Raw genomic sequence first — 26,632 nt, forward strand, 5'->3', positions numbered from 1 at the left:
TCTCCTCTTAGCCCTTGCACAGCCCCAAATCATCTGCATGTAACCACCTCTTGAAAAGCATGTGGAGGAGATAATGTGTCTCTTTGGAGTCCCATTTCCCCTCTCTTTAAAGCTCATGCCTCTCCAACCAAGGCCTACTCTACCCCTCTAATCAAGAAGAAAGCTAAATTCAGATGTTACTCACACTTCAGTATGAATTTGTTGAATGTATTTTTCCTTTTGGAAGCGTTTATATTTTCAAAGAGTAGTGGATTGTTGGCAGTGCCAAAGCTAGAGGTAGACGTCTGGTGGACTTACAATCACTCTCAGGCCTGTGAAAAGAAGTAATTAAGGTTCCCATCAGGCTTTATATCACCCTATTATAGGTCAGGGGTATGTACCAATTGAAAGCCATTGAAAACATCAACCTAATAGAGCATACCACGGTCAGGTCAATTGGCAAGTGCATTGGATGTTAGACTTAACTTCCCCATAGAGGAAATAGATAATAGATTCCTTGTGAGCAGTAATGGGAACTAATGGGTTCCTTTACCACCAAAGAGGCAGTGCTATTGGAGAAAGTAATTCAAAGAGCTTTCCCTATATGAAATATGGGATTTATTCCCCCATAATAGCCACATTCATGGGCTTACAAATTATTTAAGCATTGATATATAAAAATCTGTTTCATAAATTTATTCTCTGTATTCTGAGGCCCATAGGCGCCCACCTCCAACATTCTGTTTATTTGTATAGGCTGAACAGATGGGTTAACAGTATGACTGCTGAATATTGCATAGGCCAGCCAAGTTGATCTCCTCTACCTGAGCCCACCAGGAAGGAAAACACTCCCATGTTGAACGGAGCAGACTCATCCCAAATGTCATTCCTCAACTTCATCTTATTGAAGAAACACAAAGTAAATGCAGACCAGAAACCCCTACTGGCTCTAGGAAAGTCAAGTCAGTACTCTAGCAGGGGAAGGAATTGCTTCATTACTCTTAAACCTCCAACCCCAGGCAGGGGAGGGAGGAGGGTCCTCACATGACTTGTGCTGAAATAGGGAAGGAAGGGGAATGTGAGATGGGACTGGGAGTCCTAGTGAGAGATATAGGGAAGAAAAGGAAGTGAGCAGGCACAGACACTAGCAGCCTTCAGGAGTTCAAGTCTTTCGACAGCAGGAGGCTGGAAGAAAGGACAAAAGTGGCTCTGGTCGTGATGGGGCTCTTGCTTGGCCTGCTGCTCCTGAGCAACCTACTGGTGGTCACCTATGGTAAGGCAGCAAAAGGGGGCCTGGCTGCCACTGCTGGCATAGGCAAAAAGCTGCAGGGGTGGGGAGAGGTGGGATTGAATGCCTCCTAAGGAAAGCCTACGCCTGCTGAGTAGGTGAGTGCTCTCAGCCAATGCTCCAGACTCTGTCAGCTTTGGGCAGAAAGGAGGGAGGTAGTTGAAGGCTATTGAAGAAGCCAGGAGATAAGCTTGGGTAGAAATTGGAAAGGATCTTCTCTTGGAAAGCATCCACATGATTTTCTAGTATTTGTCATGTCTCAGACATTGAAAATGTACCCAATGCAACCCAAATCCTTCCCCCTTCTGTTGCCCTTCACCTGAAATTCTACCACTATACCTTTACCCCTATGCTTCCAGATTTTGATCCTTGTTAAGATATACAGCCCCCAAAAGAACTAATGTTATCAGGAGCTAGATAGGACCTTAGAAGTAACCTAGATCCATCTTTCACTGTTAAGAACAAGTGCTCAGAATATTTGTTCGCATACTTTCAGTGACTGATAATTCACTACTTGTCCAGATCATCTAGTCTATACAAAGGCAGCTCCAACTGTAGAAAGTTCTTCCTTGTGTTGAACTAAATCAAATTCCCTGTGGCTTCCATCCAAAGACCCCATCTTTGTTTCTTGGAGACACAAATAATATATCTTCTCCCTCTATGCTGTGACAGCTCTTTAGAGTTCCAAGGACAGAAACCATGTCCCTTTGATTCATCTCTTCTCCAAACTAAACAGCCTTAGCTCCTTCAACTGTTCTTCACAAGACTTGGTTTCTTACCACCTCCTGGGATAACTCAACTTCCCTGTGGACATGGCCCAGTTTTTCTGGGCTATTTATGCTAGTTTAATGCTGGACACATAACCCAAAAGAGGATTGACTATCCCATAGTAGCATTATTTTGTGGGTTTTTACTCCATCCTCATTTATACCCCTGAGAATTGAAATAGCATTTTAGGAAACTAAGCCTGAGTAATAGCTAAGTGAAACCCAAGATAGGGTAAAATGATGCTTGATGCACACTTACTTGTTGCATATCCTTAGAGGGAGAGACTAGATGAGTGTTAACTTTGTGTTGTTAGAAAGAACCCAGCTTCCCATAACTGACTCAGATTAAGCCACCTTGTCCTGTGGCTCTGTGACTCATCAAATTCTAGAACCTCAAAGTTAGAAGAGACACTGAATTAAGTCACCCAAGAAGGAAAATAAGTTGCCTTAATAATAAGGGCAGGGCTTCCTAGGTGGCACAGTGGTTAAGAATCCGCCTGCCAATGCAGAGGACATGGGTTCGATCCCTGCTCCAGGAAGATCCCACATGCTGCGGAGCAACTAAGCCCGTGTGCCAATAAATAAAATAAAAAAAAAAAATAAAAAATAAAAAAATAATAAGGGCACAGAGCATTAGCAGTAGAGTTAATGCTCCTAAAAATTAGTGTTCTTCCTACAACTACAATATTTTCACTAACACATTTTAGCATGCACCTTCTCCAAATCTGTTGATTTGAGCTGGGAATTAAAGAAGCAGGACTGGAGCTGTAAATGGTAAATTTAAATCGTGTGTGTGTGTATGTGTGTGTGTGTGTGTGTGTGTGTTGTTCCATGCACAACCTGTGAATGTTCTTTAGACCTGGAAGCAGGTCTTCCATTTGTGTGGAAGGTCTTAAACCACAGACCTGACACTGGAGACAAACTGAATGGCCAATAACACCTTCCCTCTCCCTTGACCTCAGTGTCCCCAGCCCATCTGTATAGTGAGGAGATCAGCTTGGCTGGCCTCAAAAGACCCTGTGAGCTGGACAGCTCTGTAGGACTGTGGCTTAACTTCTAAAAAGCCTCTAGATCTAAGACTTATGTGAAATAATCACAATTAAAATAAGTCCTAACATTTGCATTTTATAAACACTATAAACATTTTATTAATACCTATTATCTAAGCTAATCCTCTATTGAGGAGGCATCCCAAGAAGGGGAGAGAGGCCAGACATGGAGGTGTGGGGTCATCAGAAGATTTCACTGTCTGTTTGATGATGGGAGGAGGAAAATTCAGAATGGGACCTAGAATGGATCTCACAAAGGGACCCACACCCCCAAAAACTAGGCCTTTCCTTGCTTTAGGATCATCACACAAGCCACAGACCTTTGCTTTTCAAAGTCCAAGTCCCAGTACCAGAGTGGGTCCCAGTACTATCCCTTCTTTCTCAAGTCAAAACCTTTTTTAACAAAGCCCTTTGAGTCAATGCCCAGCCCTTTCCTCTGAGGTGATGCAATAGTTGAAGGAAATTGAATCCTTCCCTGAAGGAGGAGAGCTAAGCTCTGACATTCTATGAAAGGTTTCTCTGAAAGCAGCTGGCAGATGGGGGAATTATTTTTCAGGCAGTCAGGAGGATATTATCCAGCCCTAGGATAATACCCATTAAACCATGTCAAATAGGCCCAGATAAGAGATTGCTGAATTTCGTTGTGGCTGGTGGATTAATCAGTTAAAAAAGTAAGGCAGTGTAAGATCTGAAAGACTTCATTCTAGGCTTCCAGGCCCAGCTCTGCCCCTGCTTTCTGTGTGACTTTGAGTAAGCATCTCTCCCTCTCTGGGCCTCAGCTTGTCCATATGTACCATGAGGGAATGTGACTAAGTGATTTCTAAAAGCCCTTCCAGCTATGCCATACTGGAAGTCTCCAAATTTTATCCTGCCTGGTACTTCAAATGATGTTGTACCAAGTACCTCACTATTTGGTTGTTTGCATAAATCCATAATGGGCAGAGCATCCCCTCAAGAATTAGGACTTTCCTGGAATAGATTTTCCCCTACCCAATCTTCCAGAAAAGTCAGGAGTATTGTTTAATTTGGCCAACATTTCACATTGGCTGCCAAGCCAGCCCTGTTGCTAAAGTGTCCTCTCTGGTTTCCCTACAACCCAAGAATGCCCAATTGCCTGCCTATAACTTGGAAGGTCCCAGCAGGTTGGAAAGGAGAACTCCTCACCTTCTCATGTATTAACTTCTCCTTCAGGTCATTATTAAAGCAGACAATCATCCAATATAATGAATCTATCCAGCCTGGGGAAGACATATTGAGGACTTCTAGGATAAGAAGAATATGTGAAGTTTTTCTTGAGGCATGGGACAGCACTAGCATTTATCCCACAACTACTGAATGCCAGCCACTATTCTAGGTGCTTTCACACCTATGAGCTCATTTGATCTTCATAATAACCCTCTATGAAAGGTTTACTATTACCTCTATTTTGCTGACAATGACCTAAAGCTCAGTCAGGCCTAGCAATTTACACAAGTTCACACAGAGAGATATATGGTAAGGCAGACCTTAAACTTAGATTGGTGTTACTCTTCTTACTACATCATGTAGTCCTTCACTGTTCTCCTGATCTCACTAGGTGCAGTGTTCCTACTCAGTGTTCTCCTGATCTCACTAGGTGCAGTGCTCCTACTCAGCGTTTCTCTCAGCTCTCTGTGCACCAGAGGAATAGTTGGAAGGTATAAACCTATGCGATTGAAATTACCTTCATTTTGGAAGTCAGAGGTACATTGTCCTCTTTCTTGTGATGCCCTGTGCTTATCATACACTCTCTCTTCACGCTACTGATGAAACAGGAGGAGTAAGAGGAGAGAAGAACAAGAAGAAAAAGGAGGAGTAATAGGAGCAAGATGGAAGAATGGGTGAAAGGAAGGAAGGAGCAAGAAAGAAGAGGGGAAGAAAAAAGGGGGGAAATTTACCATTCTTGGATATCTTGTTACTATGTCCCACTCTCCTATTCTGGGATGGAGAAGTCAAGCTTGACCTACTTCTAGAAGTGACTTTAAAGACTGGGAAATTGGGACTGACTGTCCATGTTTTTGACAGACCAGAGTGGGCTATGTGAGAATCTCCAGCAAGTTCCCAGAGAGAGTAATGCAAGGCAGGCCTTGTAGCTCCTCCTAGGTCAAAGGGAAGACATACATATCCACAGACAGGCAATTTTAGCTGCTCCAGCTGTCCTCACAGCAGAATGCTGCTTTGTTGCCCCAGAAGGAAGGGAATGTGAGAATACTTTTCAGAGTTGAAGAAGGATATTTGGGGGGGGGGGGGCGCGGAGAAAGATTAAACTGGAAGGGTCAAATGGTTTTCATGGAGCTTACTGCTGGTGTGCTTGTGCTTGCAGGTGAACAAAAATATGTATGGGCATGTGTGTCCAATGATGATGTTAAGCTGTATCTGCATGTATATGGAGGCAGGAACTATCAATAGCACAGTGAAACCCACTACCTGGTGAAAGCTCACCACCAGCTAGAACATGTAATTATTTAATTCCTGCTTCCATTAAGTCTATTAGCACCGAAACATCTAAGATTGGAAGGGATCTTAAAGAATAACACTGTCAAGACCTAAACAAAGCTCAGAACTTGCCCTAGACAGCTTAGTCCATCATGGACAGCTCTGATTAATTACAAAATTCATTTTTAGGGTAAACAAAAATTTGCCTGTACTGTGCTCCCATTTGTGGATCTGAGTTTATTTCTCTGCCCAGTCTGAAACTCTCCAGAGAGAATGGGTAGATCTAGCAACATGGACTCATGTTTATTTATTCTTTTTTTTTTTTATTCAAGGCTTTTATGTTGGCCAAATATTCTGGTTATGTACTAGAGTCCCAGGTGAGGGCACAGGCCAAAGTCTAGACGTTAATGCCTCCATTGATAGAAGCCCTGGTACTTGGCAATACATTCTGGGAGCTAGAAAACATGCCCCCTTTCCACCTTCCATTTGCTTGACTGAAGCCTGGGAATCCCAGGCTACATAAAAAGCTTTTGTTCAATAATAGTTTGTACTTTGAAACCACCTCTTCTAAGAGAGATTGGAAGACATTTCTAAATACAATCCCTTACTCCTGACCCCGGTTAAATAAAACACAAAATCCTCAAGATATGAGCTTATGGATGGAAATTGCTGATGGAAGGTTGTGGCTTTCTCAACACCTGCAATTTTCCCTACTTAGTTTCCTTTCTCAGCAAGCCAAGAAGCAATCACCCTCTGGTCCTACCATAGCCAGCTCTAGGATTATACTCAGAACCTTTTTCTTTCCAGACCTTTTCCTCTCCATTCCTCCTCAGGATGAAATTTTCCAATGTACTTTTGCTGAGAACTCAGAGAAACCAAAAGGGAAATAAACAGAGAAAAGATAGAAATCAGCAAAAAGAAGTCAAGCTTACAAATTATAGTCTTAACACCTAACAATAACTAATGAATCCACCCTCAGAATTGTCCTTTGCCTTCTCTTTCCTTCCTTCCAGAAAAGAACTTTAGTCTAAGGACCCAATCACTGAGACCTCCTGAGGGAGAAATGGGGAATAAGTAAGGCAGATAGCCCTTCCTTTCTGAGCCTTGAAGCTCATTTCTCCAGGTACATAATTATATACAATAAAATAGCCCAGACCCAACTGCTCAGCATTTGCTCCCACACCTCTTTTGGAAAATGTTGGAAGAAGTTTTTTTCATGGATTTACAGGATGTTAGAGTTTGTATAATCCTTAGAGATCATTCCATTCAGATTCTCTACATTATATATGAAGAAAATGGGTCCTCCACGGTGAAAGATGACTTACCCAGGGTCACCTCGCAGCCAGGCAGTGACAGGAAAAGAATTTTAAACTCAAAAGAGCTAAACAACGTTAAGGGCTTTCCTTTAAAGGACTGGTTCTGATTGATAGAAGGGCTGGCAGAGAACAAAAGGGCATGGGGAATCTGAAAGTATGAGTTAAGTGTGTGTTTCTCAATAGCCTCTTGAGGCCTACCACTGCCATCTTAGCTCCAAGGGAGGTGTGTCATCTGTGTCTGCTTCCTTCTTCTGTTCCCGCTTTTCAGGCCATCCCATCCTGGAAGTGCCTGAGAGTGTGACAGGGCCTTGGAAAGGGGATGTAAATATTCCCTGCACGTACGGTCCTCTGCAAGGCTATACACAAGTCTTGGTAAAGTGGCTGGTAGAACGTGGCTCAGACCCAGTCACCATCTTTCTACGTGACTCCTCTGGAGACCATATCCAGCAAGCAAAGTACCGGGGCCGCCTGCATGTAAACCATGAGGTTCCAGGAGATGTGTCCCTCCAACTGAATACCCTGGAGATGGATGACCGGAGCCACTACACATGTGAAGTCACTTGGCAGACCCCTGATGGCAACCAAGTCGTGAGAGAGAAGATCATTGAACTCCGGGTCCAGAAACGTGAGTCACTGTGGGTGTTAGGAAAGTACTGGTAAGCAAAGACCTGACAGAGGACTGTAATCCTAGAAAGCCCTGAGAAACCCAGAGACATTTGTTTACCTGTACATAGTCTCTTTTCAGTTATATGTGCTAATCAGAGTAAATGGATAGGCAGAGTATCCTCAGGGTCATCACTCTCATGGCAGAATTAAATAAATGTTGGGAAGACTTTCTGGCCTTCAAACCTCTACCCCTTCAAGTGTCCCAAAAATTCCAGCATCCATAGCCTGATTTCTTCCTTGGACTCTGAGTCTTAAAACTCATAAAAATTAGTATATCTGATCAGGATATTGGGGAGTGGATAGATGCTGGCAGAGAAGATCTGAGAAAAGGGATGCATGGATTAGTCAGATAAGCTCAGCTGGCTTGACAATTTTACAAAGATCTGACCCCTGGCAATCCAAAACTACAGATAATCCAAAAGCTCTACTTGAGCAAAACAACAACAAAACAAACAAACAAATATGGTTTTTTGTTGTTGTTGTTTTTAGTCAGTTTTTTTTTTTTAACTCCAGATAACTCAAGTCCCCAGATAATACAAAATGGTACCTAATCTTCCAAAGAAAGCTCCTTTTATTTAAGTTGTCCTATTCACTTTTTCGTCCCCACATCAGAAGCCCCTTTTAGTTCCCTTTGCAGATATATTCACATCCCTAGACTCAGCAGGAATGACTCAGCCTTGTGTTCCCATATCCTTGTAATTTTCCAGAGCCTCCTCTTTTGTCTTCCTTTTGCAGTTTCTGCTTCCAAGCCCACAGTGACGACTGGCAGTGGCTATGGCTTCACAGTACCCCAGGGAATGAGGATTAGCCTTCAATGCCAGGCTCAGGGTTCTCCTCCTATCAGTTATGTTTGGTACAAGGAACAGACTAACAACAAAGAACCCATCAAAGTAGGAGTCTTAAGTAACTTACTCTTCAAGCCTGCAGTGGTGGCCGACTCAGGCTCCTATTTCTGTACTTCGAAGGCCCGATTAGGCTCTGAGCAGCGCAGTGACACTGTGAAGTTTGTGGTCAAAGGTGAGCAACTCTCTTTGCTGGTGAGCATTTCAGTGGACTACCTTGTTCCAGAGATACATCAGCATAATGCTCTCATTCCAGAGAAGAGAGGTTGGGGCAGGGCGGGAAAGGGGTCCTGGGTTGTTCAGTCACAAAGAAAAGAAATCTACACTGGGGACAATAGGGCTGGAGACAATGCCTGTGATGTTGTAGGTTAAGTAGGTGAAGATGGTAAAGGGAAAAGTGACATTTACTAGGTAACTTTATTTGCCAGATACAATGCACCAGAATTCAGCACATGTTTTCTCATTGAATCCGACAAATATCTCATGAGATAGCTATCATTATCCTTATTTTACAGAAGAGGAAACTAAGAGTCAGAAAGGGAAACCTAGTTGTCCAGGGGATCACAGCTTGGAATTTCAAGGCAGGATTTGTACTCAGATTTCTTGCTCTTTCCACTATGTCTGATTGCCTCTCATGGTTGAATCTATATCAGCTCTTGGGCATCCTTTGGGATACTTTTTGTTTGTTTCTATTGTGTTTTGTTTGGTGTGTTTTTTGTTATTTTGTTGGTTAATAATGTTTGGTTTTGCTTTATGAAATAAAGCCCAGATCTCTGCCTGCCCTCTTTTTTCCTAAGGCCAAATGCAAGTTCTGGTTGACATCTTTTTTTTTTTTTTAATTTATTTATTATTTTTTTGGGGGTACACCAAGTTCAATCTTCTGTTTTTATACACATATCCCCGTATTCCCTCCCTCCCTTGACTCCCCCACCCACCCTCCCTTGAGTCCCCCCCACTCTGGTTGACATCTTGATGAAGATTGACTGGTTAATCAAGGTCTGACTCTTTATTACAGAATTATTTGGGAACACTACAAACTGTGTACATGAAGATTGTAGGCTGGGATTTAAATGGTATGTGATATGTCCAAATGAGTCTTATTACCTTTCGAGAAATCTCCTTGGAAGGGAAAAGACTTATTCCAATAAGGTTCCTATTGCCCAAAACACACTGAGAACTAACTGCCTTTAGGAGATTATCCTCAGAGCCACCTGAAAATTATTATCCTCTGAGGATAGTTCTGTATAACAAAAGTGAGCAAACTGTCTCCTTCCACTTGGGTTAGGAGGCTGATGTTGGCTTGAGACTCCTGTTTTGCCTGCAGGAATTTGTTTCCCAAAGTTGAATAGTAGTGAGGATGTCTGTGCTGTAGGTTTTGGTCTGTTAGTTTAGGGGGGAATAAGGGCAGCCTCATTCTGAGAGAATTTTATGGACCCAGTACTCTGAGAGTTGACATTCTGGTCAAGCAGAGAGAGCAAGACATGGCCAGAAAGTCCAAGAATGTGTACTTCATAAAGAGGCAAGTTGAACATTCTCATCTTTCTATGAGTTCATTTCTAGCCCATCTGGGCAGACCTTGCTCACAACCAATCAGCCTGTCTATTTCATATCCAGTCCATGTTTACAGACAACAAAACTGTTAGGCAGTGCTCACAATTGACCTCTACTGACAGATAAGGAAATTGAGGCTTAAAGAACTTAAATACTTCCCTGGTCCCATGAGTCTGGTCACCTGTTTCATGTCTGTCCTACATAGCTCTCAGCCCTTCTTCCACCCACCTCACCCTCTGTGCTGTTCCTCAGTTCTGGAAAAAGCACAGAAGTGCATTGGTCCCACTTTAGTTTCATGCTCTGTGACATCCACTGCATGTTTGCCAATCAATTTGCTCATCTATGTTGCATTCCTTACAGCAGCTATTCAGAACACTTTCTCCCTTATTTCCTCAGCCCTGCTCCCAGAACATGAGATCAACTTATCCTTCTTTAAGAAGACCAGACCCCCACCCTCAGATGTGAATTCTATCAACCACCCTCTCTGCCTTGACAGTTCCTTGCCCATTCTCTCTTGGCTCAGAGTGAGATGTGCCTTTCTTCTCTCCACAGAAAACCCTCTACCTCAGCTCTTAACCTCAACTACTCCAACTCCCTGCTTCACCCATTATCCTCTATATAAGCCTAAAATATATGTCTGTGTGTATGTATGTATGTATTATATATGTATATATGCATTATGTAAGCCTAATGTACACATATATGTAAATAACATGCATATGTATGTTCTTCAAAAACAAAACTTTCCATCTGCCACCCTCTCTCCTATGGCTACTATCAACCTACTGAAAAAAGGTACTTTTCACTGTCTATGCCTTCCTATTTAGCACATAACTTTGTAAACTGGAGTCATCACTTAATTCCAAATCTTCAAAGCCCAAGATCTCTCTATTCACATCTTTGCTCCTTTGTCATAGTTTAATTGTCCATATAAGTGTGAGTTTATTTCTGGTCTCTCAATTTCTTTTCCATTGATCTGTCTGTTTTTGTGCCAGTAACATACTCTTTTGATTACTATAGTTTTGTGGTATAGTTTGAAATCAGGGACCATGATGCCTCCAGTTTTGTTCTTCTTTCTCAAGATTATTTTAGGTTATTCTGCATTTTTTTGTGGTTCCACACAAATTTTAGCATTATTCATTTTAGTTCTGTGAAATATGCCATTGGAATTGGGACAGGGATTTCACTGAATCTGTAGATTTTTTTGATAGTATAGAGATTTTAACAATATTAATTCTTCCAACCCAGAATAGTGGGATATCTCTCCATTTATTTGTGTCTTCAATTTCTTTCATCAGTGTCTTATAGTTTTCATTGTACAGGTCTTTCACCACCTTGGTTAAATTTATTCCTATTTTATTTTTTATACAATTATAAATTGGATTATTTTCTTCATCTTTCTGATAGTTCATTATTAGTATATAGAAATGCCACAATTTTCTGCATATTGATTTTGTATCCTGTTATTTTACTGAATTCATTTATCAGTTTTAAAATATTTTTTGTGGTCTTTAAGGCTGTCTTTATATAGTGTCACATCTATCTTCAAATAGTGAAAATTTTACTTCTTCCTTTCCAATTTGAGTGCCTTTTATTTCTAAAATTATTTTCTTAATTTTATTTTTGGATTGTTCATTGCTAGTGTACAGAAATACAACTGATATTTGTATACTAATCTTATATCCTGCAATCTTGCTAAACTCATTTATTAGCTCTAATCATTGTTTTGTGGATTCCTTAGGCTTTTCTATATACGATTTTGTCATCTGAAAATAGAAATAATTTTATTCCTTTCTTTCCAATTTTGATGCCTTTTCTTTCTTATTCTGGCAAAATTTCCCTGGCTAGTACTTACAGTACAATGGCGAATAAGCATGGTGAGAATGGAAATCATTGACTTGTTTCTGATCTTACAGGAAAATATTCTTTCTTTCAACATTAAGTATGATGATAGGTACCTTTATTTTGGTAGATGCCCTTTATTGGGTTGAGAACATTTCCTTTATTCCTAGCTTGTTGAGTGTTTTTATAATGAAAAGGTAATTGGATTGTGTCAAGTCCATTTTATGTCTATTGAGATGATTGTGTGTTTCTTTTCTTCTTTATTCTATTAAAAGAGTGCATAACCTTGACTCATTTTCAAATGTTGAGCCAATCTTGCATTCCTGGAATAAATTGATCATGGTGCATAATCCTTTTAATATGCTGCTGGATTTGGTTTGCTAGTATTTTGTCATGGAGTTTTGCATCTATATTCCGTTCTTAGTTTTCTTTTGTTTTGATGTAATTGTATGCTTTTCTTATCACGATAACATTGGTCTCATATACCGAATTGGGAGATGTTACCACACCTATTTTTTGAAAGAATTAGTGAAGAGTCGGCATTGTTAAAAAATTAAAACAAAAACAAAAAAACAAACAACAACAAAAAGCTTTTATAGAATTCACCAGAGAAGCCGCCTGAGCCTAGCCTTTACTTTATGTGAAGTTTGCTTAGCAATCCAATCTTTTTACTTGTTAAATGTCTGCCTATTCAGATTTTTTATCTCTTCTGAAGTTACTTTCAGTAGATTGTGAATTTCTAGGAATTTATTGTTTATGTGTTAGTCAATCCATGTCCATACAGTTGTTCATAGCATTCCCTTGTCATTCTTTTTACTTCTACAAAGTTAGTATATATGTCCCCACTTTCAAGCTAGGAATAAAAAGCAACTTCCTCAACCTGGTAAAGAGCACCTGTGTAAACCTACAGTTAATACCATACTTAATGATGAAACACTGGATGCCTTCCCCCAAGGATCAATAATAATTCAGGATGCCAATTATTTCCACTTTTATTCAACTGTGTACTAGAGTCTCTAACAATTGCAATTAGGCAAGAAAAATAAATAAAAAGCATACAGATTAGAAAGGAAGAAGTAGGAATTCCCTGGCAGTCCAGTGGTTAGGATTTGGCACTCTCACTGCCAGGGCTCCAGGTTTGATACCTGGTAAGGGAACTGAAATTCCATAAGTCAAGGAGTGTGGCCAAAAAAAAAAAAAGGTAAATCTCTATTTGCAGTTGACATTATCTTGTATATATAAAATCCTAAAGAATCCTTGAGTTCGACAAGGTGCCAGGATACTAGATCAATGTAAAAAAATCAATTGTATTTCTATACACTTATAATGAACAATCTAAAAAGAAAATTAAAGAAACAATACTACTTACAACAGTACCAAAAGAATAGAATATTTAGGAATAATCTTAACAAAAAAACCACAAGGCTTGCACCTAAAAACTAGAAGACACTGATCAAAGAAAATAAAAACCTAATTAAATGAAAAAAACTTTTATTTTATTTTATTTTATTTTATTTTGTTATCTTTTGTCTGTATGACATGTGGGATCTTGGTTCTCTGACTGGGGATCAAACCCATGCCCCCTGAAGTGGAAGCACGGAGTCTTAGCCACAGGACAGCCAAGGAAGTCCCGCAAAACCCATAGTTTTAGATCACAGGTGTTAGTATTGTTAAGATGGCAATACTCCCCAAATCAATCTGATGCAATTCCTATCATAATCCCAGATGACTTCTTCATAGAAATTGACAATTTATTCTAAAATTTATATGGATTAGCAAGGGACATAGAACAGCCAAAACAATCTTGAAGAAGAAAACAAGTTGGAAGACTCACCCTTATGAATTTTCAAACTTACTGTAGAGAAACAGCATCAAGACAGTGAAGTATGGACATAAGTATAGAAATACAGATCAATAGAATAGAATTGAGAGTCCAGAAATAAACCCATATATCTATGGTCAACTGATTTTTGGCAAGTGTGTCAAGAACATTCAATAGGGAAAGAATAATTTTTAAAAAATGGTGCTGGTACAACCAGATAGCCACTTACAAATGAATAAAGTTAAATCCTTATTTCATACTATAAGAAAAGATTAACTCAAAGCACATCAAAGACCTAAATATAAGAGCTAAAAGTATAAAATTCTTAGAAGAAAACATAGGGGTATATCTGCATGACCTGGAATTTGGCAATGAATTCTTAGACATGACACCAAAGTAGAAGCAACAAAGCAAAATATAAACTGTACTTCATTGAAATGCAAAACTTTTGTGCTTGAAAAGACAGTATCAAGAGAGTGAAAAGACAACCCACAGAACTGGATTACATATTTGCAAATCATATATCTGATAAGAGACATGTCTAGACTACACAAAAAAACTTTTACACATCAATACTACAAGGAAAATAGAGAGTAGCATTGACATATATATACTACAAAATGTTAAATAGATAGCTAGTGGGAAGCTGCTGTACAACACAGGGAGATCAACTTGATGATGGGTGATGACTTAGAGGGGTGGGATAGGGAGGGTGGGAGGGAACCGCGGGAGGGAGGGGATATGGGGATATATGTATAAATGCAGCTGATTCACTTTGTTGTAGAGCAGAAACTGGCACAACAGTGTAAAGCAATTATACTCCAATAAAGAGCTTAAAAAATAAAAAAATAATAAAAATGGGCAACTGATCTGAAATTTCTATTGAAATTTCTCCCAAGAAGATATACAAATATCCTATAAACTTATGAAAAAATATCTTCATTATTCATCAGGGAGATGAAAATAAAGACTATAGGGCAGTTGTATTTCATACCCACTAGAATAAAAAATCAGACAAAAGCAAGTCTATGTAGGGGAGTTTCCAAGTGGTCTAGTGGTTGAGATTCAATGCTTTCACTGCTGTGGCCCATGTTTGGTCCCTGGTCAGAGAATTGAGATCCCACAAGCTGTGTGGTGTGGAAAAAAAAAAGTGTGTGTAAGGATGTGAATAAATAGGAACAATCATACACTTCTGGTGAGAGTGAAAAATGGTGAAGCCACTGTTTAAAAAAATCTGGCAGGTCCTCAAAATATTAGCACAGAGTTACCATGTGAATCAGCAATTTAATTCCTAGGTAAATACCTGAGTAACAAAAACATGTCCAAACAAAACTTATACATGAATGTTTATAGCAACGTTATTCACAATAGCTAAAAGGTGGAAACAACACAAATTTTCATCACCTGATGAAGGGATAAAGAAAATGTGGTACAAAACAGAAATATTCTATACAATGGAATATTTTTCAGTCATAAAAAAGAATGAAGTATTAATACATGCTAAAACATAAATGAACTTGGAAAATCATTATGCAAAGTGAAAGAAATCAGTCACAAAAGACCACATATTGTTTGATTCCATTTAAATAGAGACAACAATAGATTAGTAATTGCATGGGATTGGAGGATGAAGGTATTAGAAGAATGATAGCTAAAGTGTATGGGGTTTATTTTGAGTTGATGAAGTGCTCTAAAATTGACTGTGGTGATTATCACTCTTATCTATGAATATACTAAAAATGACTAAATTGTACACTTTAAATGTGTGAGTTGTATGTTATGTGAATTATATCTCAATAAAACTGTTATTTTTAAAAAATGAAAAAAAGAATCACATTTTATAATTATAAAAGTATCAATCAATCAAGAGGACACTACAATTATAAATATAACAATTTTGTCCTTAAGTCTATTTTGTTTGATATTAGTATAGCTATTCTAGCTCTATTTTGGTTACTAATTGACTGGTATATTCTTTCCATTCTTTTACTTACACACCATTTGTGTCTTTGGAATCCTAAATGTACATAGCTTGTAGTTGAATTATGTTCTCTTATCCATTCTGTCAGTCTCTGCCTTTAAATTTGCGAATTTAATCTATTTACAATTAAAGTAAGTGCTGATAAGGTAAGGCTTATGTCTGCCAGCTTACTATGCATCTTGTCTTTTCTCATTCCTTTATTCCTTTGTTACTGTCTTTGGTATTAAATGGATATAATATAGTGTACTATGTAGTTCCTTTGTTGTTTCTTCCATATATATTTTTAGTTATTTTTTGGTGATTGCTATGGGGATTACCATTAATTCTTAATTTACTATAACCTATTTTGAATTCATGCCAACTTAATTTCAATAGCATATGAAAACTTTGTTTCTACATAGTTCCAGTCCCCCTCCTTTATGCTGTTATTATAACAAATTACACCTTTATATATTATAACTACATCAGCAGAGTTTTAATTATTGCCCTCTGTAGTTATCTTTTAAATCAGATAGAAAAAAAAGTTCCAAACAAAAAATACATTTATACTCTCCCTACATTTACCTAGGTATTTATCTTTACTTGTGCTTTATTTCTTGGCTTTGATTCAAGTTACTATCTATTGTACTTACATTTCACCCTGAAGAATCCCTTTAGGATTTCCCACAATATAGATTTGTTGGTGACGTATTCTCACAGTTATCATTTATCTTGGAATGCCTTAGGTCTGCTTCATTTTTGAAGGACAATTTTAATAAATATAGAACTCTTGATTAATAGGATATGTACTTTGAATATGTAAGCCCACTGCCTCATGACCTCCATTGTTTCCAATGAGAAATCAGCCATTAATTTTTTTATGGGTGCTAATATTTTATTTAGGACTTTTGCATTGATTTTTTATTTATTCTTGTGTAGTTGGTGTACAGTATTATTTAAGTTTCAGGTGTACAAAATAGTGATGCACAAATTTTAAAGTTTATATTTCATTTACAGTTATGAAATATTAGCTATATTCCTGTGTTGTACCATATATCCTTGTAGCTTATTTATTTTAGACATAATTGTTTGTATCTCTTAATCCTCTACCCTTTTCTTGCCCCTTTCCACTCCACATTCACATCGTCTTTAATCCATTTGTCTGTTGACAGACATTTAGGTTGTTTCCATATCTTAGCAATTGTAAATGATGCTGCAATAATCATTGGGGTGCATGTGTCTTTTTGAATTAGTTTTTTTCCTTTTTTCAGATAAATACTCAGAAGCAGAATTGTTGGGTCATATGGTAGTTCTATTTTTAGTTTTTTGAGAAACCTCCATACAGTTTTCCACAGTGGCTGCACAACTTTACATTCCCACCAACAGTGTGCTAGGGTCCGCTTTTCTCCACATCTTCACCAACAATTGCTATTTGTGGTCTTTTTGATGATAGCCATTCTGATATGTGTGAGGTGATATCTCATTGAGGTTTTAATTTGCATTTCTGTGATGATTAACAATGCTGAGCATCTTTTCATGTGACTGGAAAAAATGTCTATTCAAGTCTTCTGCCCATTTTTTAATCAGGTTATTTTTTTGATATTGAGTTATATGAGCTATCTATGTATTTTTGGTATTAACCTTTTATCATTCATATTACTTGCACATATTTTCTCCCATTCAGTAGGCAGTCTTTTTGTTTTGTTGATGGATTCTTTTGCTGTGCAAAAGCCTTTACGTTTAATTAGGTTCCATTTGTTTATTTTTGCTTCCTTTGCTTTAGGAGACAGATCTAAAACAATACTGCTATGCTTTATGTCAAAGGGTGTTCTGCCTGTTTTCTTCTAGGAATTTTATGGTCTCAGTCATTAATCTTATGGAGAATCTCTTGTATGTGATGAGTTGCTTCTCTCTTGCTGTTTTCAATATTCTCTCTTTGGCTTTGGCTTTTGATAGTGTGTCTAGGTATGGCTTTAAAAATTTTTTTCCCTATTTGGAGTTCATTGAGCTTCTTGTATTCACAGATTGTTTTCCATTAAATTGGAAAGTTTTTTGACATTATATCTTAAAATATTTTGTCTACCCTTCTACAACTCCCATTATATGTATGTTGGTACACTTGATGGTGTCCCACAGGTCTCTGATGTGCTGCTCATTTTTCTTCAATCACTTTCCTTTCTGTTCCTCTAACTGGCTAATTTCAATCGTCATCAAGTTTACTGATTCTTTCTTCTGCCTGCTTAAATCTGCTATAGTGGCTTTTTCTTCTTTTTAGTGATTTTTATCCTTTCAATTATTGTACTTTTCAACTCCAGTAATTTCTAGTTGGTTCTTGTTTTATAATTTCTGTCTTTTTATTGATATTTGGTTTGAACTGTCCTTATTCTTTCCATTTTTTTGGACATACTTTCCTTTGGTTTATTTCTTTTTTAACAAATTTAGTTGATTTAAAACCTTTGTGTAGTAAGCCCAGTATCTGTGCTTCCTCAGGGATTGTTTTATTCATTGCTTTCTTACATGTTTATGGGTTATATTTTCTAATTTCTTTGCATATCTCATATTTTTGTTGAAAATTTGACTTTTTAAATAATATAATGTGGCAAATCTAGAAATTTGACTCTCCCTCTCTCTCTCCAAGGCTTGTTTTTGGCACTGCTTCTTGTACCAATTGCTATTTGTTTGCTCAGTAACTTTTCTGAGCTAATTTTGTATTCTTTGTCATGGATTGCCACTGAAGTCTCTGCTTGGTCAGCTTAGTGGTCAGCAACTGATTGGATAGATATTTCTTTAAATACTTAGAACCAATAAAACTCCCAGGCCTCTGTTGCCTGTTGAACTATGTCTTCAACACTAACCCAGGAAGTTTACAACTATACTATAGCCTTCACTTCCTGCTAATGCAGAGCCTCAAGACCAGCCAGAGGTAAGAAATTATAACCTTCTCATGTCTTTCCAGAGCATGCATATAACCTTATATATGTCTGTGGCTTTCTAGATTACCAGGAATGTGTCAGAGATTTTCAAAGTCTCTGTGAACATCTATTTCTTTTTCTTTTAGGTTTTTTGGCTAGTCTCTTGTTTACCTCAACTATTATCTGTTGCCTCAGGCAGCTGTGTGACAAATACATCCCCTCCCTGGGGAGAGGATTAGCACTGGGTGACAAGCATTTTGAGTCCGGTCTTTCAGGGAACCGCCACACAGGTCAAATATTGACAATTGTTTGGGGATTAAATCTGTTCTGTTCACTCCAGCGCCTGGAATGGGGTTTATTTTCAAGGCCACTACTGGCCTGGAGTGGGGTGATAGGGTTGGGGTAAGGTAAAATGCCACAAAACTTGCTGTTCTTAACAAGACTGGTGTTTTTTTTTTTTCCATAAATGCTACCTGGGTTAATTCAAACCTCTGGCTAATTTCCCCAAATTTGAAAGAAAAAAGTTGTGAATGTTTTTGTCAATTATTTCATTGATTTTGTGAAGAGGTTAATATTTGGAGGTAATTACTCTATCATTTGTACTGACGTCACCACAGCCACCTTCTTTGTAATACTTCTAAGACCCCTCTCAAGGGAGTGAATAGCTAAATTTCAATTGGAATTAGTTAAAACAAAATGTTTTTCCGATCCAGATTAATTAAGGACCTGAATGGCCCTTACTTACTTCCCATTTTCCCTAAGACGTTCAACTGTTCACTCAAGAGTGACAGGGCCCTTGAATGGACTACCTTTTCCTTGCAGATTCCTCAAAGCCACTCGAGCCCAAGATTAAGTCACCTTCAACCATGCAATCCCCCTTGGAAGGTGAGTTTTACTAGGGTTCTATGGGAATAGGAAAGGTCTTCCATGGTGTCATGGAAGCCAAAGGAGGAGGCCCAATGCCATTAGATGGGTAATAAGAGATCACTGGGTTCTTTAAAAGGAAAGTAGTAATAAAGAAATGGAAATAAGAAAGATTTAAGGGTCATGAAGAAGTGGAATCATGAATATATATATTCTTCTTTGTGAAAATGTCTGAGGCAAAAGGAAGGAGAGAATTTGAATAATACCATGGGAAAAAAGAAAACTGTGACATCTGTTTGCTTCTAGTCTGTGGGACTTTAGGTATATTGTCTCCCCTCTATGGGCCTTCTTCCCACCATCAAGAGTGAAAAATTAAGATACTTCACTTTATAATAATAGTGGTCAATGACATGTCCAGGAATTCCAGAAAACTTAGCACAGATACCCATAGAAGGACTGTAAACTTTGTAGCCACCCTCCACTTCCCAGTTCCTATCTGGAAGAGAGGCCTCTGACCCTAAACACTGTTGTTGCCATAGCAACATCCACAATGAACTCATCCTGGGGCTGGACCACTGAAGTGGATGGCTACGTTGGAAAGACAAGTGCTGGGCTAGGTAAGAGCAATGTCAAGACTTCTATCCTTCCTTTTTGACTGTGAACTTTGCAACTGGAACTTTCCACTATACACACTGTTCTATGTCATTCAACTCTGCAAACCATTACCTCCTATATGCCAGGCTATGGTCAAAGGCCCTGAATACAGGTGAGATGGATGGGATGGAGAGGGAAAGATACAGATCCAGGGATGATCAAAGTCAGAGTGGGGTTAATGGGAATGACAGATGTGTCCTTAGATAGTTCCCTGTTGCTATAGTAATATACTTCCCAAATGGTCTAAGTAAGAATAAGAATGGGACCATGGCTTCAGTCAGTTCTCCCAGGGAAACAAACATTGGACCAGGTAAGGGTAGGGGCAAGGTCTCATTGCTTCAGTTCTTCTCCACGGCTCACCAAGCAGCTTGTAGCTGATTTCTGATTCCTCCAAAGTTTCAAGAATCCCTAAGTCACAGTCTCAGAGATCTAAACCCCAAAGATGAGCCCTTTGGGGTTTTTGCCCAGAGCTGATAGTCAGCTGGTATGCACTGATATGACTACATTGATTATTAAAACAATGAAATACTTTTATACTAGTTGATGATTAGATGTTTTCCTTAACCACTGAGCTTCCCATTATCACCTGGTCTGCCTTGGCCCATCCCTGAGAACTCTCCAGACCACCCCATGGTTCTACAACAAAATATTGATGCCTGGGGACCCCTTAAGACTCAAGGTCTGCAGTAGGCATCTGTTTTGATTGATTTATGCTAAACTGTTTGATGAGTATGACTCCTGGTCTCATCCTCTGGTTGTGTGTCACTGATGGTGGACTTCTTAATGCCTCTGTACTTCTCCCCTCCTGGTTGCAGAGTTTCTTGGATGTCTCTGGTCATAACTTAAAATTGTTTTGTGTGCCATCTTTTTGTTACCACTTTTGGCTTGAAGGATTCCATAGTTCCATGCTTTTCTCAGGGCAATATCCAATGGAAGAAAGGAGGCTAGAAGATACTTCTTAGAAAGTTGGCTTGAGGAGATGAAAAGATAACCCTTGGAGGAATGTATATTCTCAGTTTGGGGTTCATGTCCTATATCCTCTATCAATTGCTTCACTACTTAACTCACTTCAATGGAGAATATGATCTGTATCATTTTATAGCTTGGTTTCTCTCAACTCCAATCAGAGCTCTAACCATAAATACCAGATTTCTAAGACATAATATTTTGGGGCCTAGAGAAAACAAAGCCAGTTGCAGCAGCAAAATCCTAAGGACACTTGGGATTCCTTTCCCTTCCCATCTGTATCCCCTGACCTTACTCCCTAGATTCAGAATATTATAGCTACAAGTGCATTAGACATCATCCAATCTTTTCATTGAACTTATGGGGAAATTAAGGCATTAGTCAGAAATTTGACTAAGGTCACTGTATTTATTCTTCTGACTGCTAAAAAACTACCCCAAGCTTAGTGTCTTAAAGTAGCACAGATGTATTATCCTACACTTCTGGAGAACGGAAATCTGACACACTGGGCTAAAATCAATGTGTAGCAGGGCTGTGTTCTTTCTGGAGGCTTTGGGGGACAATCAGTTTCTTTGTCTTTTGCATTTCTTAGAGGCTTTTGGTCCCCTTCCACCATTTTCAAAACTAGCAATGTAGAATCGGCAAATCTCCCTCTGGACTATGACCTCCTCTTCTGTTTCCTTCTTCCACTTTTGAAGAACCCTTGTGATTCCATTGAGCCCACCCAAATAATTCAAGATAATCTCCCCACCTCAATGTCAGCTAATTAACAACCTTAAATCTGTGACCTTAATTCCTCCCTACAATGTAAACTAACATGCTCACAGGTTCAGGGGATTTGGATGTCAACATCTTTGGAAGACCGTTATTCTGCCTAACACAGTCATACAGCAAGTAAATAACAGATCCAGGACTGGAAGCCTAGTCCAGTGGTTTCCTTCAGCTTGTAGGCATGATTTGGATAGGTAATCCAGAAGACTCAGTGGAAATATGTTTTGAGGACAAAGAAACCTGATACTTGGCCAGCGAGTATGAATAAAAGAATCCTTGTAGCTAGAAGTAATTGATCAGAATCTCAATAAGGTAGCATTTTTTGTGTGTGAACCTGGGAAGCACTTTCTCCTCTCTAACAAAGAGTGAAAAACCTCTTGTCTTAGAAAGACAAGAAATCCCCATGGAAAGTGTGGAGTACTGGTTCAAAAGCCCAGGACAATCAGCCATCAACCAGTGGGTGTGAAATAACTTGTTTATACATGGAGTCTCTAGCTTCTCCCAAGTCTTTCTCATGGGCTTGGGGTTTTGTTTGTCTCTCTGCCTAGCTAAGAAAGTTAGGAGAAGATGGAAAAAAAGAAGTGTGAGCTGGTCTGGACTGATCCTTGGAATCTCTGTTTCAACCAGATACAACTTGGTCTTGTTTTTGCCTCCTAGGAAAAGGCCTGCCTATCTTTGCCATAATTCTCATCATCTCCTTATGCTGTATAGTTGTCACCACCATGACTTATATCATGGTCTGCCGGAAGACACCACAACAAGGTGAGTGATGAGTATGACTGGGTGGCTCTTGCTCATTCATTCATTCAGCAGTATAGTTGAACATCAACTCAGTATCAAGCACTATGTTAGGCATTTCAAAGGGCTCCTAGCCTAGTTTGAGATGAGTATAGGGGGTCCACAGAGATATGAAAGGCAACAATGAGAATACAACTTACAAAAGTTAATTCACAAATCTTTGGTACCCAACCTAGTACAGCATCTATGTAATGGGTTTTCTAATGGGGATGAAAGAGAAGGAAAAGTTGCTTACAATTTAATTAATGGAATCAAGGTAGAAGCATGGGGTTTATCAATAACAATGCATAGCTATAAAGGCCATGGACTCAAATCCTGGAGAAGACAATCGATGCTATAGGGATCCAGAGGACAGGAGAGTCAGTTAGGGCTAGAGTAATTAGCAAGGACTTTCCGAATGAGGTGGGATCGCAGACTACTACTTGGAGGATGAAAACCCTTTGAAAGGGGGCAATAGTCTAGGAAGAAGGAACTACATGAGTAAAGGGGTAAATTTTGAAAGATGAATGTGAGTGGAGTCATCAATAAAGAAAATTCATGTAGCCAAGCAATAGAGAAACACAGGGGAAAAGGGAGGTTCATTCCTGATTATAGAAGGTCTTGAATGACAGGTTGAGGGATTTGGACTATCTTTTTAATGCCTTGCATTAAAAATCATTTAAAAAATTTAAGCCAAGGAATGACATGATTACAGTGTAGTTGTCAGGACAATTTAACATCTGTTTGCCAACAGAGGAAGAAAAAGAATTTGAATGTTGATTTGTAAGCAGAACCTAACTACACCTTAACCCCTGTTGCACTAGCCATTTTAACTAGCATTTGTGTGTCTCTTCCTTTTTAGTAGCTCCTACTCCCAATAGTCTGGTTTCTACCATGGGTCTCTCCACCCAGAAAATAGAAGGGAGTCTTAAGTGTTTCCTTATCCTGGGTCTCAAGTATAAGCTCTGGTCTTGGTCAATTACCATGGCTATGACCCATGAGGCTAAACTCGGAAATGGAGATATCTCAAGTGGCCACAAATCCCAAGAGTACTAAAAGGAAAACATTCATCATAGTCTCAATGAGTCTGGATATAAACTGTAATCATATTAGATTATTTCCCTTTCAAAACAGTCCAGGGCTCCTCATGACTCAGGGGATAGAGGTCAATATGTAGCATTCCATTCAAGGCCCTCTCTAATGTGGCTCTGATATATCTTGTCAATCCCCATCCTTCCCTTATACCTATGTTCATTTCCAGTCACTGGAGTCAAACAGGCAAATAGGTCACACACCTCGTGCCTTTATACTTTTCCCTTCCTGGATTGCCTTCCCAGAATTCCTGCTTCCTACTTCTCTATAAGGGAGACAGCCTCAGGACATCAATTGAATTTAACATGTAATTACTGAGTACCTACTATGTACCATGTATTAAGCATATAAAAGTGAAAAAGACCCTACAATATGGGAGCTGTCAGGCCAATTGGGGAGGTAAGACATGGAAATACAGGGTTCTGTCACAAAGCAAAAGAGCTGCAGCGTGCCATGTTTGCTTTGCTGTGGTTTAATGTATGCATTCCCAGTTGCATCTCTGAAAGATTACAAGATCCAGAGGGCAGTACCAAGAGACATCCATCTTTGTACAAGGCTATAGAACCTTTAAGCATGCATGGAATGTAGACACTTCTCCACAGACACTAGTGGGCAATGGTGACCTATTCCAGGATCTTTCCTGGGTGCAGTGTGGGGATAAGTACATTTGGGAGTGGCTCAAGCCATGATCCTGGGTATCAGACTAATTCAGCCCTTTTTGCCTGGGTTCTGGATGGCTAGCAAGTTTCCCACAAGGATTCCCTGGGGATCTTTGGCAAGATTCCTGGGTGGAGAGTGGATCCAGTTCCAGTGTCCCTCCCCCCATCACACCAAGCAACTGCTCCAGCCCAATGTCCAGAGTCAGAGTATGCCAAAGATGACAGTGATCAAGTGTGCTTTTTCTTCCTTTCCCTGATAAATCTGTAGACCTGTATTTCAACTCACCTTTCCAACAGCCCCTATTTGTGGGAAGGCTGAGACATTGAGATCCCCCTTTCTGTCTCCCTTTCCCTTACCATTTGACAAGTACACATGCTTGGCCCTTACCCACTTCTGACTTGATTCTTCCTTTTTTTCTAGAGCATGTCTATGAAGTGGCCAGGTAAGATAGCCTCTCCTCTTCTATCTTCTTACCCATTCCTTGCCCTCAGTTTTGTTGGTTACTGGCATAGAGGAAAGGGGGTTTGGCACAGACCCAATCTTAAGCCCAGAGGCCTTCAGGGTCAGGGCATAACTTTCTTCCCTCTATGAAGCACCTCCTGTGGTCCTGGCACAGTAAAAACACAAAATAATTCACATCCACTAGCCCTCTGTTCGCAGAATCCCCAGGTGGCAAGTACCTGAGGGTCAGTTGGCAAGAATTGGGGCAGAAAAGTGGGAAACCAGGGTACTGGATTCAAGTTTCTTCTCATGGGTGGTGGGGTCTTGGACCACAGGGTGCATGCCAGGGATGCCAGTGACTCTGGTGAAACCATGAGGGTGGCCATCTTTGCAAGTGGCTGCTCCAGTGAAGAGCCAGCTTCCCAGACTCTGGGCAACAACTACTCTGATGAGCCTTGCCTGGGCCAGGAGTACCAGATCATCGCCCAAATCAACAGTGACTACGCTCGCCTGCTGCACACAGTTCCTCCGGATTATGAGCTTCTGGCCACCAAGGGCGAGAATGTCTGCTAAAAATGTCCTACTGGGCCAGGGTCTGTTGATATACTTGCCTATTCAGCCCTGGTATTCTGCATGGCCCCTATCCCTGCTTTCTTTCTTCCTGGATAATCCAAAGTGTCTTCCTTGCCAACATTGGGGCTGCTAGGAATGACTGGCTTTATTTAAGAACTTGCCATATGCACCCTAGGCAAGCCTGCTACTGGGTCATGCCATAGGCCCTTCTAGTATCCCTACCTGGAGCTTTCATTGCTTCTCTCCAAACAGCAGAGGGAAGTGCCTGTAGCACTAGGACTTGGTCATCATGCCTCTGGACACCACTCAACTTTGGCCTCTTACAACTGAACGACAGAGGGAGGTTCAGCTCTGCCAGCTCAGGAGCCCAGTTGGGTTCAGGATCACATCCCTTTCTCTAGTGCCAGATAGCTTTTAATTGAGATTGTCATGTAACAGGCCAGGGTTCAGTTCTGCTCCTGTACCATGAATCTAGGGCTCTGGTATTCTTTTGATGTTCAATAAATATCTACACATAATAGCGACTTTGGTCATATTGGTCCTCTCTCAAGGACCTACCAAGAGTGATTAAAGTGAGACTAGTTGAGATGGTTGGGGCCCTGGCAGTATGAATAGTGCCTTTGCTTTTTTAATTTTCCTTCCTTCCCACCCATGCTACCATTACCTCATTTCAGCAGTGAGCTCACTGGAACACAATGAATATTTGGTGAAACTGTACTCAACTGCCTTCTATTCCCTTCTTAATCATACTGCCAGCTCCACCTGGATGACTCTTCCAAGGTCAATTGGAAACCTAAAAAAGGAGTCTTTCTTCTGTTTCAGGGGGCTATGGGTGTAGAGAAAGAGTTCCCCTTCTTTCCAAAATAAGGGTGCATCACACTTAAGGATTTCCACCTCTTAGAATCTTAAAATATTTGATGTAGTTGTACTCTTCATAGGTCATCTTTATCTCTTGGCCCCTTCTTACAATATAGGGTGGAGGTCAGAGCAAGGAAGTCTTTCTTCTCAAGCAGGAATAGGTACTACGAGTGTGAGTGCTTGCATGTGTGTGTGTGTGTGTGTGTGTGTGTGTTTGTGTATGTGTGTGTTTATCTGTCTGTATATGTACACACACAATGTACCTTTAAATCAGTCTCCTCAGTGAGAAACTTCTGGGTCAGTTCAATACTGTTTCCTTTCCCTCAGGTAATTTATGTCAAATCAACTTATTCACTCTTTATGGACGCTGACATGTGCCGCTTTTGGTTATAATACAACTCCAAGGTCAGCTCAGATTTAACCAACAGCTGCCCCTTATGAACTGATTACAGAAGTCAAAATCATACACAAAAGTGAACAAGGAGTCCTTCGGTTTACAGAAAGAAAAGAAAGTAATGAATTAAGGAG

General features: G+C 39.7%; 1 protein-coding gene across 3 annotated transcripts; it reads left to right on the forward strand.

Moving 5' to 3' along the window:
- The first annotated feature begins 1,054 nt into the window (after window positions 1-1,054).
- On the forward strand, window positions 1,055-25,766 carry VSIG4 (V-set and immunoglobulin domain containing 4). 3 transcript variants are annotated; one of them, XM_057718291.1, is made up of 8 exons: window positions 1,055-1,252; window positions 7,122-7,478; window positions 8,255-8,536; window positions 19,271-19,333; window positions 19,852-19,929; window positions 22,361-22,465; window positions 24,653-24,674; window positions 25,009-25,766. In XM_057718291.1, exons 1-8 carry the CDS (start codon window positions 1,198-1,200, stop codon window positions 25,244-25,246), a joined length of 1,200 nt encoding a protein of 399 aa, XP_057574274.1. In that variant the 5' UTR covers window positions 1,055-1,197; the 3' UTR covers window positions 25,247-25,766. The 3 variants fall into 3 exon arrangements, with proteins under 3 accessions (XP_057574274.1, XP_057574276.1, XP_057574275.1); XM_057718292.1 differs by having other exon boundaries at window positions 1,157-1,252; window positions 25,499-25,766; XM_057718293.1 differs by lacking the exon at window positions 8,255-8,536 and having other exon boundaries at window positions 1,125-1,252.
- Window positions 25,767-26,632: the final 866 nt, after the last annotated feature.

Source organism: Hippopotamus amphibius, chromosome X (genome assembly GCF_030028045.1).
Source record: "Hippopotamus amphibius kiboko isolate mHipAmp2 chromosome X, mHipAmp2.hap2, whole genome shotgun sequence".
Classification (NCBI taxonomy): Eukaryota; Metazoa; Chordata; class Mammalia; order Artiodactyla; family Hippopotamidae; genus Hippopotamus; species Hippopotamus amphibius.

Bases quoted from the DNA above. Each gene is read 5' to 3' on its own strand.
- VSIG4 (XM_057718291.1), top strand. From the start codon at position 1,198: ATGGGGCTCTTGCTTGGCCTGCTGCTCCTGAGCAACCTACTGGTGGTC. The intron at 1,253-7,121 runs GTAAGGCAGCAA...CCCGCTTTTCAG, and splicing joins CCTACTGGTGGTCACCTATG to GCCATCCCATCCTGGAAGTG. The intron at 7,479-8,254 runs GTGAGTCACTGT...TTCCTTTTGCAG, and splicing joins TGAACTCCGGGTCCAGAAAC to TTTCTGCTTCCAAGCCCACA.